A 17536-nucleotide genomic window follows, 5' to 3' on the forward strand; every position below is an offset into this window, starting at 1 on the left:
ATCTTTCCAGAAATATAAGTGATCTGGAAGCTGTTAGTCTTACTTACAGCAGCAGCACTTTCTGCACCTGCAGAAACTCCAGGACACATTTACTAACAGTGTTTGTTGCTGTGTGTGCTGCAGCTGCAGATTTCAATTTTTTTTGAGAGCTAATATTTTGGCTATGGTGTCTTGTTATGAAATGTACAAGAGTAAAAGTGTTAGCATGTGTGTCAAAGCTAAGTTTGACTGGGAAACTCAAAGCTCAATAACCTGTATCAACAAAAATTCACTGCAGCCTGTGTAATATTTGATGCATCATAATTTATTCCAGTCTATCTTGCAAATACATGTTTGCGTTGCAGTGTCATGCACAAACACACACAACTATTAGATCCTTAAGATCAAACCTGCGTCATTCTTTTGGTCCACTGCAGTGTAGCAGTCAAACAAGAAGAAGAAGAAGAAGTGAAGTGGCCACAAATGGCCAGGATAGAGATCAGAGGGTTAATGCGTAAAATGTATAAAAATATTATTGATTACAGGATAATACATTAATGTTAATATCAACAATAAGCTTTTTACTCTGAAGTTATAACAATGCTGTTACATTTACACTTAAATTTTTACTATAAGTACGGAAACAAGTGAACATTTTATAATAAGTTTAACTGGAATTCTGTACACTGAAAAACAAACAACACATAAAAAACACAAACAAACAGCCAGTGCCTTCATCTGTCCATTAAATGTCAAACATCGCACTGACCCGTAGTCCCTGCTCGTCAGCACATGCTTTTAAAAAGAGCTCCATGTCCTCTGCAAACTGAAAAACAAAGAGGAAGAAGTCCCTCTACACAAAAACACTGCAGATGACAGGCCAGGCAAACATCTACTGACCTGTTTGAATGCCTCCTCATCGTCCACATATGTGGACATCACATTTTGGGTTATTTAGACCAAAATACTCAATTTTGCTCTACATGGGCCTGATATCCACTTACGAGGATGTTATACTGCCACTGTTCTATCAAAATTTTAAATGAAAATCCTCATTTGTGGCTCTCATTTTTCTTAAAAAAAAAAAAAAGGTAAAAAAAAAAATCTGGTAATTCTTTGTTTTTACATTCATTGGGCCCCAATCAGCCCAAATATCAAAGAGAAATTAAAAATCCATGTCGTGGAAGAGTTCGGGTCTTAGGAGGTTAAGGGAGTTTTCTTTACGATGGGAAAATGTTTTACTCTGTTTCTTTAAGTTCCCCAAGAAGAATGATAAATGTTTTTTATAATAAATTTGTAAATACTTTTAGCTAAATTTTTTATCCATAAATGTAAGTTTACTAATAAAATACCATATTTCAGTCATTTTTTAAGGATGTGGAATTGTACATACAATCAATATCAGACTCCACGAACAAAAAGGCTCTCAAAACAATATATATATGTGAATTTTTGCATGTATTCATATAATTATTACTTTTTTCTTTTTACCCCTGGTTTTGTGTGTTCATGTTCTATTCATTTGTATACTTCATCTGTTCGTATGTTGTATATTCATTGTTTGTTAAATAAAGTTCTTTAAAAAAAGGAAAAAAAAGTCGATGATCCATGCAGGAATGTATCTCTGCCTACTGTGGAGGTCACGTGTTTCAGGTTAGTGTGGAGGTCCCAATATGGCGCCTCCCCAGTGGCTGCAGCCAGACCCTTCTCCCTCCTGCCTCCACTTTCCCTCATCCACCTGCTGCCTCTGTGGAAGCTCCGCCATAGCCACCACCAAACAACTGACTTATTTTTACACATCGACCAGCATCCGGCCAATCCACCACCTTTCATTGTTTATACCGTTACAAGAAAAATTAAAAAAAAAACACCATCAACCTTTTGTATCTTACACTGATACTTGTCATATTTGTATCTGCGCCTAAAAGATAAAAAGTTTTCCATGCTAAAACACAGCTCCACCTCCTGCAGTTCTCCCTCTGAACCACTAGATGTCTCTGTTATCTAAATGAAGACGTGCAGCACAGCAACCACAGCAGCGCTCAGATCACACGTGTCCTGTTATTATGTATAAAAGCATGAAGCAGGTGAGACAGGTGGGATCAATATTAATGTTGTGGAAATATATGAAAAAGCAACAGAAGAGTGAAAACATTTCCTGTTTCTAGAAAGATCTTTCAGCTCATAGCTGCTCACAGACTGTATTTACAAGTGACAAACTGCAACTCTACAGTACATCTACAGTATATATCAAATATATTCTGTATTCAAATCTATTGAGTGATGTTTGAAAGTCTTTCCAGGTGAGTTTGATCCAGGAGAGTCTGAAGCCAGAGTCAGACAGAGACTGTGCAGAGACTGTAGAAGGACAGAGCAGCAGCAGAGCAGTCCAGATACACTGATGATCCTCTGTCAGATCCAGAGGGACACACAGGGATGATGCTGGACTCTACATTGTGTCTGACAGTGGAGCTGTTCTCAGAGCAGTTCACTCTGCAGCACTGACAGTCATCTGCACTTCTTCTCATTCCTCTGTCAGTCACTGCTGGATGAAGCTCTCCTCTCCACCTCCCAGTAACATGGCCCAGTCAGAGCGTCTCTACACACAAGCTGCTGCTGCTTCAACCTCTCTGGATCATCAGGACACAGCTCCTCCTCTCTCAGCACACACACCGTCCTGTTTATTGCCATGGTTCCCACCTGCAGAGAGAAGAAGGAAGAGCAGAGGAGATAAACGAGTGTTTCCAGAGACTCTTCATCAGCTGTCAGTCAGTGATGCAGCACATCCAGTATAAAGAGCAGCAGGGACTTCAGTGCTGGGACTGTACTAGGACTCATTGTTGCTTCACTTTTTCTAATCTTTGGATTTTTATTGAAGGTGATGAAAATGTTTTTCCCTCCTAGTTTGAGTTTGGACTTTCATTCATTAGAAGAACCTTGGTGTGTCCACTCTGAGCTCTGTAGGAACCCCAACAACAAGCCCAACAATCCAGATGGACGGTTCCAGCTGTTAACTGGAGGAATTCCATCCAAACATCTGCTCTCACTAAATTCTTCCTCACCTACAGACTGTGTTCTTCACGGCTTTAAACTTGGAAATGAATGCAGTCATTGGTCTGCGTGCTGCTTTGTTCAGAGAGCTGATTGGCTGTTGACAGTGTTTGATCAGAGCGTGTCAGCCGTTACTATGGTGACCATAAAGGTCAGAAACAGGAAGTGTTTGTGTCCAATCCTGAAGCCTGTCACCATTCTCCTCTCACAGCTTCACTGAGAAGCTGCAGCTTTACAGGAAACTCTGGATCTTTGTTTCATACTGACTGTGTTTAGTACAATACTGCTGACAGCACCACCCACTCACTCCATCACTATACTGACCCCAGAGTCTCCAGTCTGTAGTCTGGACTCTGCTGAAGATCAGACAGCTGCTTCACATCTGGATCCTTCAGGTTGTTTCTGTACAGGTCCAGCTCTCTCAGATGGGAGGGGTTGGACTTCAGTGCTGCTGCCAGATAATCACAGCTGATCTTTGACAAACCACAGAAACTCAATCTGTATAAAGAATGAAAGATGTAAGTTTATTAGACAAAGTGTGAGCTTGAAAGCATTCAGTGTTTCATCATCTGTTCAGAGCTGAAGAAGGTTCAGAATGTAGAAGTTTAGAAAATGGAAACTCCAAACAGCTGAAGCCAACAGGAAGCAGCTTCAAACAGGAAACTGTGCAGAGTTTCAGACTATATGTCCTGATGCAGCCAGTTGGATTTTGGAGATTTGAATCTCTGTTCTGTGACTAAGTCCTTGAATCATTTCTTCCAGTTGGTCCAACAAGACAGACTAAGTGTTGGACATGTGTTGTGGCTCCATTAGGGGAGCTTCTAAATGTGATGTGATGGCCCCTCTGGGTCTGTCAGGTCACAGGACTGAAGAGAGCTCAAACTGGGCACACAGTTGTTCCAGTCTGGACCAAAGACTCTATACTGGGACTGAGGGACTGCTTTGACAGCACCCACTGGGACTTTTTAAAGGCTCGTGTTCTCACTTAGATCATCGATTTCTACTTACATTTCTTTCTGGGGAAAATGGGGATTACTTTGAAAACAGGAAGTATTTTCCCCAATAAGCAGCCCTGGATTAGTAAATCACTCCAACATGTTCTCAGGCAGAAGAAGCTGTCTTGTTATGAGGGAGAGAAGAAAAAGATTGAGGCACAGAAACTTGTTGAAAGAGAGACAAAGCAGCTAAAATCAGGTGTAGAAGTAAAGCAGAGGATGAGCTGAATAAAGGACACTCAAGGCTGGCTTGGAAAGGAATGAAGTCCATGGTGGGGATGCAGAACAAGGAGCAAAGATGAATGTGATGCTGAATCAGCAGAAGACTTGGACTCATTTGATTCCAGCTTTGATATCATTGATTTCAATGAAGAGCTTTGTGATTGTAGCAGAGGGCTGGTAGCTCTGAGAGTCCCACTGATGAGGTGTTTGTGTGGAAATCTCTTAGTGGGACCAAAGAGAGAAAAAGCCCTGGTCCTGATGCTGTGGGAGGGAAATGATTGAAGTGTGCTGTGAGGAACTGACTGGGAGATTTTCACACATTTTCCAGTCCTCCTTGGAACAACAGGAAGTTCCCAGCATATGGAAACAAAGGTTAAGTGTCCTATGGCACTCAGTGATGATGGTGCTGTGGCCCCACCACCTCCACCTCTTTGTAAAGGAACTAACTGTAATCTGAAGCTTCAAATGGAACTAAGACTTCCTCCACTAGGTGGCAGTGTCTGATGAGAAAGTGTTAGTGGAGCTGGCCTGGAGTCAGAAACAGGAAGATGCAGGATTTGGGCTGAAATGGGGAAAAGTGGTTAGCACTAGTGCCTTAAAGCAAGAAGGTTGTAGGTTGAAGCTTGTTGGCCTTTCTGTGGAGGTTGGATGTTCTCCCACAGTCCAATGAAATGCTGCTTAGGTTCATTGGTGCTTCTAAATTGGCTGTAGGTGTGGATGTGAGAGAGTGCTTCTCTGTCTCTCTCTGTTGGCCCTGTGATGGACTGCTCACCTGTGCAGGTGGACCACGCCTCTTACCCTATGACAGCTAGGGCACAGGCTGCAGCCCTGTGAGCCTAAGCTGAATAAACAATTAGCAAAAATGATCCATAGATGGCCTGAAATCCCCCAGTTAGCAGTTTGGTAGATAGCTATGACATGCTAATCCCATCCAGCAGCTGTATTCTACCTGTAAGCTGATCCCTGCTGAGCCAAAGCACTTTTTCATATACAAATTACAACCTTTAATAGAAACCTATTGGTCAGCATCTTATTAGCCTGCTGTTAGCTTCATTCCACAGAGAACTGAGAGAAACTAACAGAGTTGATAAAGAATAAAGAGAAATGTGCTGATTTAAAGCCTTTGAAGTGCTTCAGATGATCTCTGCCCACTTCTGTCCACTCATTCATTCATGTAAGCTTTCTAATGCAGCTTTGATCTTCACAGTCTGCTTTATGAAACTCATTCTAACCCTGAATGTCAGAGTGTTCCTCCTTCTCTTTCCCATCATTCATGCTGGCAGTGGAGGAGATTTGGATGTTGGACTGTGTTTTGGATGATGTGTGTATGTTTGTGTTGGACTGCTGTCTGTAAAGCAAACGCACATTTTGCTTTGGATTTCAGTGTCAGACAGACTTTAAGGTGGAATGAAGAGTTGGAGAGTTTCACAGTGAATTATCCAGTGGAGGATTTTTCTTCTTCTTTGAAGGTTTGAAATGTGAACATTGTTCTGCTGCAGTCAATGGACTAAACCAGAGAAGAAGAAAACAGACTTTACCATGAAGATCCTCAGTGTGGATCAGTATAATATCAGCCTGATGTCTGCAGTTTAGTGTCAGCACAACTTTCACATCATATTCATCTCAGCACAACTAAAACATGCTGACTGACCTCAGAGTTTCAAGTCCACATCCTGGACTCTCCAGAAAACCACACAGATGCTTCACTCCTGAATCCTGCAGGTTGTTGTTGTTACTCAGGTCCAGCTCCTTCAGATGGGAGGGGTTGGACTTCAGTGCTGCTGCCAGGTAATCACAGCTGATCTCTGACAAACCACAGCCCCTCAATCTGTATAAAGAATGAAAGATGTAAGTTTATTAGACAAAGTGTGAGCTTGAAATCATTCAGTGTTTCATCATCTGTTCAGAGCTGAAGAAGGTTCAGAATGTAGAAGTTTAGAAAATGGAAACTCCAAACAGCTGAAGCCAACAGGAAGCAGCTTCAAACAAACACAACAAGAGAAAAAACTCTGAACGTTTCACATTAAAGTCGTACATTTATCATAAAAACAGGACAAAGACTTGAAAAAGTCGTGTTTTTCCTTCCAGGAACCACAAGGCTTCACTTTTAAAGGTGAAGTGTGAAAGAAATGGACATATTTGAAGTCCAACACCTTTTTCCAGTCACATTATTAAAGCAGACAAACTACAAGCTCATTTTCATTCCAACAAGTCATCTTCTGACCTGGACTAACAACACTGGTCTCTTTGTGCAGCTGGCTGTGAGACCAGTGCTCAGGGAGCGTCTACAAAGTGCAACACTGAAAGAACATCACACACTAATTTGCTTCCAGCACTTTCACACAAACATCTACAGTCATTATTGTCACCAAACTCTGTGGATCCTTTATTGCAAATTCAAATGGGATCAAATGGTCAGACAAAAGAGGGTTATGAGGAAATATGATGAAATGTTGTGTATTAGCTGCAAGTTATTGAATCATTTTCCTCAGAAACCAAACAAAATGATTGACAAACATGTTTTTACAAACTCAGTGTTGGACTTGGATCAGCAGGATAAGCCGATGTTTAAAGGCATTTGAGTCTCGCTGTATGAGAGTCCAGTTATTACTCAATATTTATGTCAGGGCTCTGTGTGCAGGCGGATGGAGAAGAGGATCCAAATGCGAGACTCTGAGACTGAATTGAAACTGAGAACCTTAGCTTTATTGCTGGTGATAAACGAAAACATGAACTGAACAATGACACTGAGAACTGAACACACAGGCATAATTCTGAGGGTACGACGCGACACCGAGCATGGGAAAACACAGGGCTTAAATACACAGGGTAGTAATGAGGGAATGGGCAACAGAAGGGAGACACAGCTGGGGGAGATCAGGGCTAACGAGACGGGGGAGCTAAGCTGCACACACTAACATAAGACAAAGACTTTCACAATAAGACAGGAAACAAGAATTACTAAACCAGATGCAGACATGACACTGAGAGACAGACTAGACACTGAACAGAAACTGCAATACACATGAGAACCCAAAACCTAAGAACTGATCCCTCACCAAGAATAACAGAAACAGATCCATAATGATAATAATAAACAAATCACCAGAACATCAGAAAACAATCCATAATGCAAAAATAAACCAAAACATAATAAACTCAAAACACTGGGCCCAACGGACCCAGAACCGTGACAATTTATGGATGATGTTCTTTCAGTGTTGCACTTTGTAGACGCTCCCTGAGCCTCACAGCCAGCTGCACATGGACCAGCTGACATTACCCAGCATTAGAGGCGGCTGTAAAAAAATTGATCTTCCTATTTAAATGGTTTTAATTTGAATAAAGCGATGTTGATTCATTCAATCCTTAATCGATTTTTAATATAAATGTATTTTGCCAGAATCTCAGGTTAAAGCTCCCAAAAGTATTTCAACAACAACCAAACAGATAAAACAGTAAATGAGAGCAGCTAAACACACAAAGATGGAAACACAGAGCGTGGATCGTTCACTCGACGGCACGTACACGGACACGCCGTCGGGGCTGAAAGTGGACAGCTCACAGATCCTGAAGCTGCAGGTTTCATCTGTCTCCAACCAAAACTGACTGAACCAGCAGCAAAAGAAGATCCAAACTACGCTTTACGTTTGATGAACATCGTCATGAATTCTCTCTGACTTTGACGTTTACTTCCTGCACAGCTCTCTCTCTCTCAGTGTACTTCAAGAACAGTTTACCTTCAAAAATCTGTTTTCTGCATTATTCACTGCTTATTACGCACCAGTCTGCTGTTGTGTTCACTGCTGTCGGCCTCCCAAAACAAAGCCTCATTTCTGCTGTTCAATACTGAAGAAATTTAAACCTTTTAAAATGATGACAGATTACAAACTCTCAGCTGTGTCTGTAATCAAACCTCTGTAACTTTGCTTCACTTCAGTAGCATCAGGTCATGTTCACATGTTGATTCATGGTTTGCTTCAGTTTTTGATCGACTGCAGAATATTTTGAAGGTTATCTGCTATAAAAAGCCAGAACAGGAAAATCTGCTTCATGTGTTCCTGTTTGATCCTCAGTGACTTTGACACAAAGGCCTCTGCTGTGATGATCACACCTCTGATCAAGTCTCACAGTGTCAGCTTTGTTTTTATACATATGGATATGTGCTGATAAATGATCAGAATTATAATATTTCCCACTGTCTGCTGTGTGCCGTGACCTTTGACCTGCTAAAGACAGTCAGCTGTGGATTATTCATTGTTGTGTCTGATACTTAGAACTGTGAGGAAGAACACTACACAGTTAATCAGGGTCCCCTCTCTCTGAATCAGGAAAGGTGGGCAGGCCGCGTGTGGGCCGCGGGCCATACGTTGAGTATCACTGTTTGAAATGTGAACATTGTTCTGCTGCAGTCAATGGACTAAACCAGAGAAGAAGAAAACAGACTTTACCATGAAGATCCTCAGTGTGGATCAGTATAATATCAGCCTGATGTCTGCAGTTTAGTGTCAGCACAACTTTCACATCATATTCATCTCAGCACAACTAAAACATGCTGACTGACCTCAGAGTTTCAAGTCCACATCCTGGACTCTCCAGGAAACCACACAGATGCTTCACTCCTGAATCCTGCAGCTTGTTGTTGGAGCTCAGGTCCAGCTCTCTCAGATGGGAGGGGTTGGACTTCAGCGCTGCTGCCAGATAATCACAGCTGATCTTTGACAAACCACAGCGATACAATCTGTATAAAGAATGAAAGATGTAAGTTTATTAGACAAAGTGTGAGCTTGAAATCATTCAGTGTTTCATCATCTGTTCAGAGCTGAAGAAGGTTCAGAATGTAGAAGTTTAGAAAATGGAAACTCCAAACAGCTGAAGCCAACAGGAAGCAGCTTCAAACAAACACAACAAGAGAAAAAACTCTGAATGTTTCACATTAAAGTCGTACATTTATCATAAAAACAGGACAAAGACTTGAAAAAGTCGTGTTTTTCCTTCCAGGAACCACAAGGCTTCACTTTTAAAGGTGAAGTGTGAAAGAAATGGACATATTTGAAGTCCAACACCTTTTTCCAGTCACATTATTAAAGCAGACAAACTACAAGCTCATTTTCATTCCAACAAGTCATCTTCTGACCTGGACTAACAACACTGGTCTCTATGTGCAGCTGGCTGTGAGACCAGTGCTCAGGGAGCGTCTACAAAGTGCAACACTGAAAGAACATCACACACTAATTTGCTTCCATCATCCAGCCTGAAAAGGAAACAGAGACGCCTCCCCTTCAAAGTAAAAGCTGCTCCTTTTGGACACAGTATCAAAGAAAGTCTACAGTATAACATAGAAAAGACAGAACAAAGTTTTGGTTGTTTTTAAATTGTGCAGAAATGAAACTACACTAAGCTCAATTATGTGACAGACATTTCATCCCATGTCAGTTTGGCCTCATCCTGGGCCGGATTATCCAGCACACACTCTGACCACAGGCCCAGGGGCCACGCACAGCTGGGCTCCATCCAAGAGACAGCAAACAAACCAACACAATAATAAAAAGCACCATGTGATCTTCTTACATTCAAGACAAACATAGTAAAAACATGAGCATATTTGTTTCCTGATAAAATGATGTGACAGGTAGAACAGAGTAAAGTGGTGGTGTTACAGCCTTTCTCCCCTCTGCTGCCGAGGCTGTTAGTCTCTCCCAAACTCAGCTACAGGACTTCCAAATGAATGAAAGCAGCAGAAGTGGCTTTACAAATGAAAGAGGAAGAGGAGAAGAAGAGGAGAGGGAGGCCACCCTGACCATCACTCCAGCTGAAAACATCACACTTCCATTAAAGTTGGTGAGGAAATGTTGAGCAGGATGAGCTGCTGGCTAATCTGGAGGCTGTAGCAGCAGCTCAGCGTCACAGTGGATTTCCACTCATGAAAAAGCTCTGGCTGCTTCATTTCTCATCTCATATCAGAGACTTTAATGCTTCACTGAAGCTGTACTGTGATGCTTCCATATTCCAGTGAGGCCTCCATAATGATTTCAGCTGTTCTGTACACACACTGTGTGCCCTGTATGGCTCAAAGTCTCTGCAGCCTGTTTTTATCTGCTATCATCAGATCTTCATCATCCTCATTCACATCCCTCACACACTCTACAGCCTCATCAGCACTGACTTCATCTTCACTGACTGATGGAGCACAACATGAACCTGTGGAGGCTGAAACACTGTCCTGTCAAACATCTCCCCGTCACCACTCCACTTCTGTCAGCCTTTAAATGAACCCTGCCCAAGTCTGTCACTTCTGTTTGGAGCCAAAAGGAAAAAATGTTGTTCAGTCGTTTGGAAAGACAACATTTCTGAAAGCACTCAAACGTCTTCACATTTGTCTTCAGACACATCCAGAACATTTAGGAACTAAAGAAAGTTTCAAACATCAATCAAAGACCTGAAATATAGAAAAACAACAACAGCCGCAGATCTTTGACCTCACCTCAGAGTCTCCAGTCGACAGATTGGACTCTCCAGTCCAGCACACAGAAGCTTCACTGCTGAATCCTGCTGCTTGTTCCAACTCATGTCCAGCTCTGTCAGATGGGAGGGGTTGGACTTCAGAGCTGAGGCCACAACTTCACAGTGAGACTCTGAGAGTCGACACTGAGTCAGTCTGTGATGATAGAAAATATAAATGTGTTATTATAAAAGCAGAAAATCTGCATTATAAACACAGACTGAATGTATATGAAGACAAAACAGAGTGAGGTCATAATCTGATGAATCTGCTCTTCACATCTGTGCTTCAGCTCCTCTTACTGTGTTTGACATGACACAACGATTGAGTCTCTCTCAGACCTGCAGACTTTTAATGAGAATCTTTGTTTGGCTTTAATCTGCAGATGAAGGAGGAAGATGGTGTCACATTTAGGCTTCCATAATTTCCACAGTCTGTCACTGAGATCTGATCCAGAGTCAGAGTGAAGACACACATGTGGACTGTTTCCTGTTTTGACTCCAGAACATTTTGAATGAGTTCAGCTCAGTGAAGAGTTCCAGCTGGAAAGATGATCTCTGTTTGCTACCTGCTGTCAGGTACGACTGTTCACGTCCACACGCAGGAAAAACCTGCTGACTGTTACCAAACGGAGCAGAAATCTCATCACTGGACAATAATGATGAATGAACTCAGAGCTGCTGATATCAGATCTGATTTCAGGGGAACTAAACACAGAAATGATTGGCTCATTTTAGCTTTCTGAGCCATTATCTGCTGGTGTGTTGCTAGTTGGCAGAAAATGATTTGTATTCCTGTTCAGGGCTTCAGTGTTTATGAGTCCAGATCCAGGTGACAGCAAGTCACAATGATGTTACCTGTCTGTGTCCAGCAGCAGCCTGTATTCACTTTGAATATTGTTATAACCTGACATGGATCAGTTTGTCTTTGATTGGTTTGTAAATGTCACTGTTTCCATTGGACCTGAGTGACGGTACAAAGACAGAGAGGGAGAGAAAGGAGAGAGAGGATGGAGACAGCAAAGAGAGAGCAAACACAAACAGGTGAGAGTGGACAGGTGACCAAGGTCAGCAACCAATCAGAGAGCTTCTGTTTGACCCACAGTCACTGATGATGACTGCACATAACCAAGCAGTGTGTTACTCTGATATCAAATATGGATCCTGCTCTTATAATAATGATCATCAGATGATATTATTGTGTTATTTTGTAGCTGAATACGATGTTTGTGTGATTATCAGTGAAAGAAGCAGTGAGGAGGATGGAGAGAGAGAGAGGACAGAGGGTGAAGTTAGAAACACTAAAAGGATTTTTCATGGATTTCATGGATGATTTGAGTGATTTCCAGCAGGACACTTAAACATGTCAGTGGACGTCCTAAAGAACATATTCACTGATATGAAACGTGTCACTGAACAGGATTAATATCAGTGGAAACATGGTGGAAACAGCTGTGACTGCATGGATGTGACACACTTCAAATCTGTTCTCCACTCTTGGATTTGGGATCCATGGAGCTGCTGCTGAGTCTGTACAATAAAGGAATGGTGTGGAAGGTTGCAGCGTACGGACACAAACACTTTGTGGTTACAATCTGATTTGATTTTCAAAATTAAACTACTAACCTACACTGATCAATGATGTTAATGATCACATCTGGACTCACCGAGCCTTTCTGCAGTTCCTCACAGCTGGAATCAGTCTCTGTCGTCCCCGCTCTGATGTTTTGTACTCCTGCAGGTCAAACTCATCCAGAACCTCCTCTGACATCTGCAGCATGAAGGCCAGAGCTGAGCACTGGATCTCAGAGAGTCTCTTCTTTGATCTGTTCTCTGACTTCAGGAACTCTTGGATCTCCTGATGTACTGAGAGGTCGTTCATCTCCATCAGACAGTGGAAGATGTTGATGCTTCTGTCAGGAGAGATTTCATCACTGTTCATCTCCTTCAGGTTGTTGATGACTCTCTGGATGGTTCCTGGACTGATCTCTGTCTGACCCAGCAGACCTACTAAGAGTCTCTGGTTGGACTCCAGACAGAGGCCATGAAGGAAGCGAACAAACAGGTCCAGGTGCCCATTTTCACTCTGGAGGGATTTCTCCATGACTCTCCTCAGAAATACATCAAGTGATTGGAGGTCTTTGTTATCAAAAACACTGAAAATCATCTTGGTCAAAGACTTTGGTTTAAGGAAGTTCTTCAGCACCTCTGTCTTCCTGTTGGTGACACAGTGGAACATGTAGACAGCAGCCAGAAACTCCTGGATGCTCAGATGAACAAAGCAGTAGACTGGTTTCTGGAAGATCACACTCTCTCTTTTGAAGATCTCTGTACAAACTCCTGAGTACACCGAGGCCTCTGTCACATCCAGACCACACTGCTCCAGGTCTTCTTGGTAGAACATGATGTTTCCTTTCTCCAGATGTTCAAACGCCAGCCTCCCCAGCTTCAGAAGAACTTCCCTGTCAGCCTCCGTCAGCTCCTGTGGACTCGTCTCATGTCCCTCATGGTACTTGTTCTTCTTCCTCTTTGTCTGAACCAGCAGGAAGTGTGAGTACATGTCAGTCAGGGTCTTGGGCAGCTCTCCTCTCTGCTCTGTAGTCAACATGTGCTCCAGAACTGTAGCAGTGATCCAGCAGAAGACTGGGATACTACACATGATGTGGAGGCTCCTGGATGTCTTCATGTGGGAGATGATTCTGCTGGACAGCTCTTCATCACTGAATCTCCTCCTGAAGTACTCCTCCTTCTGGGCGTCAGTGAAGCCTCGTACTTCTGTTAGCCTGTCAACACATGTAGGAGGGATCTGATTGGCTGCTGCAGGTCGGGAAGTTATCCAGACGAGAACCGAGGGAAGCAGATTCCCCTGGATGAGGTTTGTCAGCAGCTGGCTGACTGATGACTTCTGTGTGACATCAGACGGCAGCTTCCTGTTGGTGAAATCCAATGAAAGTCTGCTTTCATCCAGGCCGTCAAAGATGAACAAAAGCTGAGAGACAGCCAGCTTCTCTGCTGTGACCTTCTGTAATGTTGGATGGAAAACATGGAGCAGCTCCAGAAGACTGTACTGCTCATCTCTGATCAGGTTCAGCTCCCTGAATGAAAGCAGAACCACCACACTGACATGTTGGTTCTCCAAGCCCTCTGCCCAGTCCAGAGTGAACTTCTGCACTGAGAAGGTTTTTCCAACACCAGCCACGCCGTTGGTCAGAACCACTCTGATGGGTCTCTGTTGGTCAGGTAAGGCTTTAAAGATGTCCTGGCACCTGATTGGAGCGTCATGGAGGGCGTCCATCTTGGAAGCTGTCTCCAGCTGCCTCACCTCATGTTGGGTATGAACCTCTTCACTCTGTCCCTCTGTGATGTAGAGCTCAGTGTAGATCCTGTTGAGGAGGGTTCTACTTCCTGTTTCATCACTTCCTTCAGTCACACGTTCACATCTCCTCCTCAGACTGATCTTATGTTCATCTAAAACCTCCTGCAGTCCAACATCTGCTGAAAGAAAGAAAAACAATGAGACTAAAGAGAAAGAAAACTCTTCAATGTCTGAACAACACAAGAAGTCCAGTTTTCAGAAATGAGTCCATCAGCAGACAGATGTTCAGTCTTACTTTGTACACAGCTGCTCTGACTGGCTGTCTGCAGTCCAGCTCTGCTTCTGGATCTTTCTCCACACTGTGCAGAAGCTCTGATGGTGACACAGAAAAGTCAAAGTGGAGATACTTCTGTCCACCTTTGATTAGACTCATTATAAAAAGGAAAAGTTTGAACACAGTCATGTTTCCAGTTCACTGACTTACATTTATTCCATGGACACTCACTCTAACCTGAACCACAGCTACAACCCAACATTGTTGAGGCCTCATCTCCTCCTTTCCTGACTGTAGAGGTTAAATATGCAACAACCAACAAATAAAAGAATTTGGTTCATTTCAAAGAAATTCACACGGTGACCAAGTAAAGTAACCGTAGTAAAGGAGACAACATCCCGTTGATGGTGGGATTATTTGAAAGATTTGCTTTAGTCACGTCACCAAATGCAGTTGAACCACCCGTGGATCCATGTTTGACCATCCTACCACTCTGAGCTCTGCTTTTTAATCATTTTATTATTATCATCATTCATTTATTCATTCTTTGGAGGGGGGCTATTTCCTAATGCCGCCCTAATAAGCTGATGTTCAAGGGGAAATATAACAGAAACTCTTTCAGTGTTATTCATTAATAAATTAACAGATAAACTGTGAAGAAGAAACAAACTGAGATTTAAAGGAGAGAGTGAGAAACTTGATCATCCATCCTCATAATACATGTTTATCAGTATCTGCTGTGACCATACTGCAGTAATAACTACAAGTCTACATTTCTGTGACTGTTGATCAATCACAGCAGGAATCTGAGCTCATCTCTGCACACAGAGCAGCTTCAGCTCTGGGATAAACTGCTCGCTTCACGTCCTTCTCAGCTCACAGACACTCATCCTGATATTTTCCTTTAACATTTGATGGTATAATTCATCTGAGTTTACACTTTATCTGCATAAATACAGAAAAACAGACCCAAACACCATAAACCATCAGTTTCACCATGTAGAATATATTGTTGTTTCCTTGCTTTTAATTCAGAGAAAAACTCTGATTTTGATTTTCTCTGTTCTCTTTGCCACAGCCCATCCCAGCAGCAGCTGAAGCAGCTGACTGTCACAACACTGAATAACACTTTAGGAGGGACGTCTTGATGCATTCTCAATCATCCAGGAAAGTAAATCTCCAAAAGTTGATTCTGTTCATCTGGACGTAGAGTAAATGTGGTTATCCCAGCTGGACTTTTGTCAAAGCTGGAAAGGCTCCTAAAGAAAGCTCCAGCCGATCCAGGAGAGAAGGACAACCGCTGACTAAGTGAAAACCTGTAGCTATCCCATATGTGTCAGGAGTATCGGAGCAGTTGAGACGCATTTTTTCTAAACACCGGGTCTCTGTGGCTTTTAAACCCCAAAACACACTGCGCCAAAAATGTGTCCACCCCAAGGATCGGGTCCCTCGAAACAAACAGAGTAACATAGTGTACGCTGTTAAGTGCCAGGAGGATTGTCAGGATTTATACATCGGGGAAACCAAACAACCTCTGGCTACAACACAGAAGAGCCAGGCCAGGACTCTGCAGTCTATTTACACCTACAGGCCAGTGGACACTCTTTCAATGATGAGGATGTAACATCCTGGACAGGGAGGAACGCTGGTTTGAGGGCGGAGTCAAGGAGGCCATTTACGTGAAAAGGGAAAGACCATCTCTGAATCGAGGAGGGGGCCTCAGGGTACATCTGTCACCATCTTACAATGCTGTGATTGCAGCCATTCCCCAACTCTCTGTGAATGGGACTCATGGCCATTGATCAGTGGTTGTTGATCAGTGGTCATGAGAATTTGCATAATTAAGATTAAGGAACTGACCTCCCAGCCCATTGTTCCTTCAGTGGGCTGGTTTCAGTCATTATGCAAATGTCCTGTTTATAAGATTGAAACCTGCAGTCAGCTGAGACTGAAGGAGTCACCTGGATGAGGGATGAAACGTTTCTCCCACAAAACGCTACGAACAGATGAACAGAATCAACTTTTGGAGAAAGTTGAATCAGTATTTCAGCTTTAAGAGGGTATTTTAACACAAACATCAGTCCTTCTACTTAAGTATGTTTGCCTCTTTGTTTACGCCTAAATTAACTTTACTGTTAACGAGTTTCCATGTTTCTGTAATCCACCAGTGTGCTCATGCTTTTTTAAGTGAAAAGAGATTTTTAATGATCAAATATAATTATTTTTGTTATTTGTGGATTTTAAATTGACAGAGACAGATGATAATCATTATCCTGCACTGTGGTCTCAGGTTTGGTCGAGCTAGCACAAAGAATGGCTGGCTATGTTGAACTTCCTCCTGGGATCTACACTAAGAAGTGAGTCCAACATTAGCAGGGTCTCTTTCCTTTATCTGGATTCACTTTAGCATTCACAGTCACGTGAAGCTTGTTATTAACTCGATAAGTCAACCCAGGGTTTCAGCTGAGCGTTCACATGAAACACATGGTGTTGGCAGCATCTGATCAATCATATTCATGGAGACGTGTATCAGCAACAGAGCAGCTGAGTTTGCAGAAGGAAGTCAAACTAAACCACAGGAACAATATGAGGAGATTACACACATAATAAAATACTAGCAGTAACACAGCTGCTGCAGACAAATCAGTCGTGTGATCGTGTGTGAGAGGAGAAGGACTGTAAAGGAGTTTGGTGTTAAAAGCTCTGTATGAATGTGGGAGCATTTGAAGGGCTTTAAAAAGGCCAATATAAAATAAAAGGCAGCAAAATTGCTGACTGTGAAAGTCACCAGACTTATCAGAGCTCTGTGATTAAGACCTGTAAGAACACCTATTTGTACTTGTTGGCATTATATCAAACACACACGTATATTAAGCCTTTGTTTGAACTCTGGTTGAATTTGTTACTTTCAGACTGTGAAACATCACAGAGGCTGCAGCTGCAGATCTTTTTTTTCACCTGGAAAATTACTTTAAATGTTAGATGGAAAATGTATTGCTCAGTTTAACCAAAGTAAGAACAATAATCCATAAACCTTCATAAAGACAAACATCTCCCCAGAACATTGAGCTGCTGAAGTGTCACTGAAGGGAAAAACTATTTGTCCTCCTCCATCCAGCAACACCTGAAACACCTGAGTGGAAGCTCCTCCCTACACTGTGTTTGAAGCAAAGCACAAAGGAGACACCTGCTGGAGCA

The 17536-nt window shown here is 42.5% G+C and overlaps 1 protein-coding gene across 8 annotated transcripts in view; it reads right to left on the minus strand.

The window, feature by feature from the left end:
• Positions 1–17536, minus strand: part of LOC146391817 (protein NLRC3-like) — a 94253-nt gene that overhangs the window by 69618 nt on the left and 7099 nt on the right. For 3 of the 8 annotated variants that reach the window (XM_084915783.1, XM_084915793.1, XM_084915760.1), the window contains 5 exons: positions 14360–14436; positions 12416–14243; positions 10732–10905; positions 8812–8988; positions 5899–6075 (listed from right to left, as the gene is read on the minus strand). In XM_084915783.1, coding sequence (XP_084771909.1) covers positions 5899–6075; positions 8812–8988; positions 10732–10905; positions 12416–14243; positions 14360–14436 — 2433 coding nt within the window. Of the gene's footprint in view, positions 1–283; positions 2680–3354; positions 3529–5395; positions 6076–8811; positions 8989–10731; positions 10906–12415; positions 14244–14359; positions 14437–17536 lie in introns of those variants that run through there. The other 5 variants (XM_084915768.1, XM_084915818.1, XM_084915775.1 and 2 more) reach the window with 5 other exon arrangements.

The sequence above is a fragment of the Perissodus microlepis genome, chromosome 3 (genome assembly GCF_051167445.1).
Source record: "Perissodus microlepis isolate ML-2025 ecotype Zambia chromosome 3, ASM5116744v1, whole genome shotgun sequence".
Lineage (NCBI taxonomy): Eukaryota > Metazoa > Chordata > Actinopteri > Cichliformes > Cichlidae > Perissodus > Perissodus microlepis.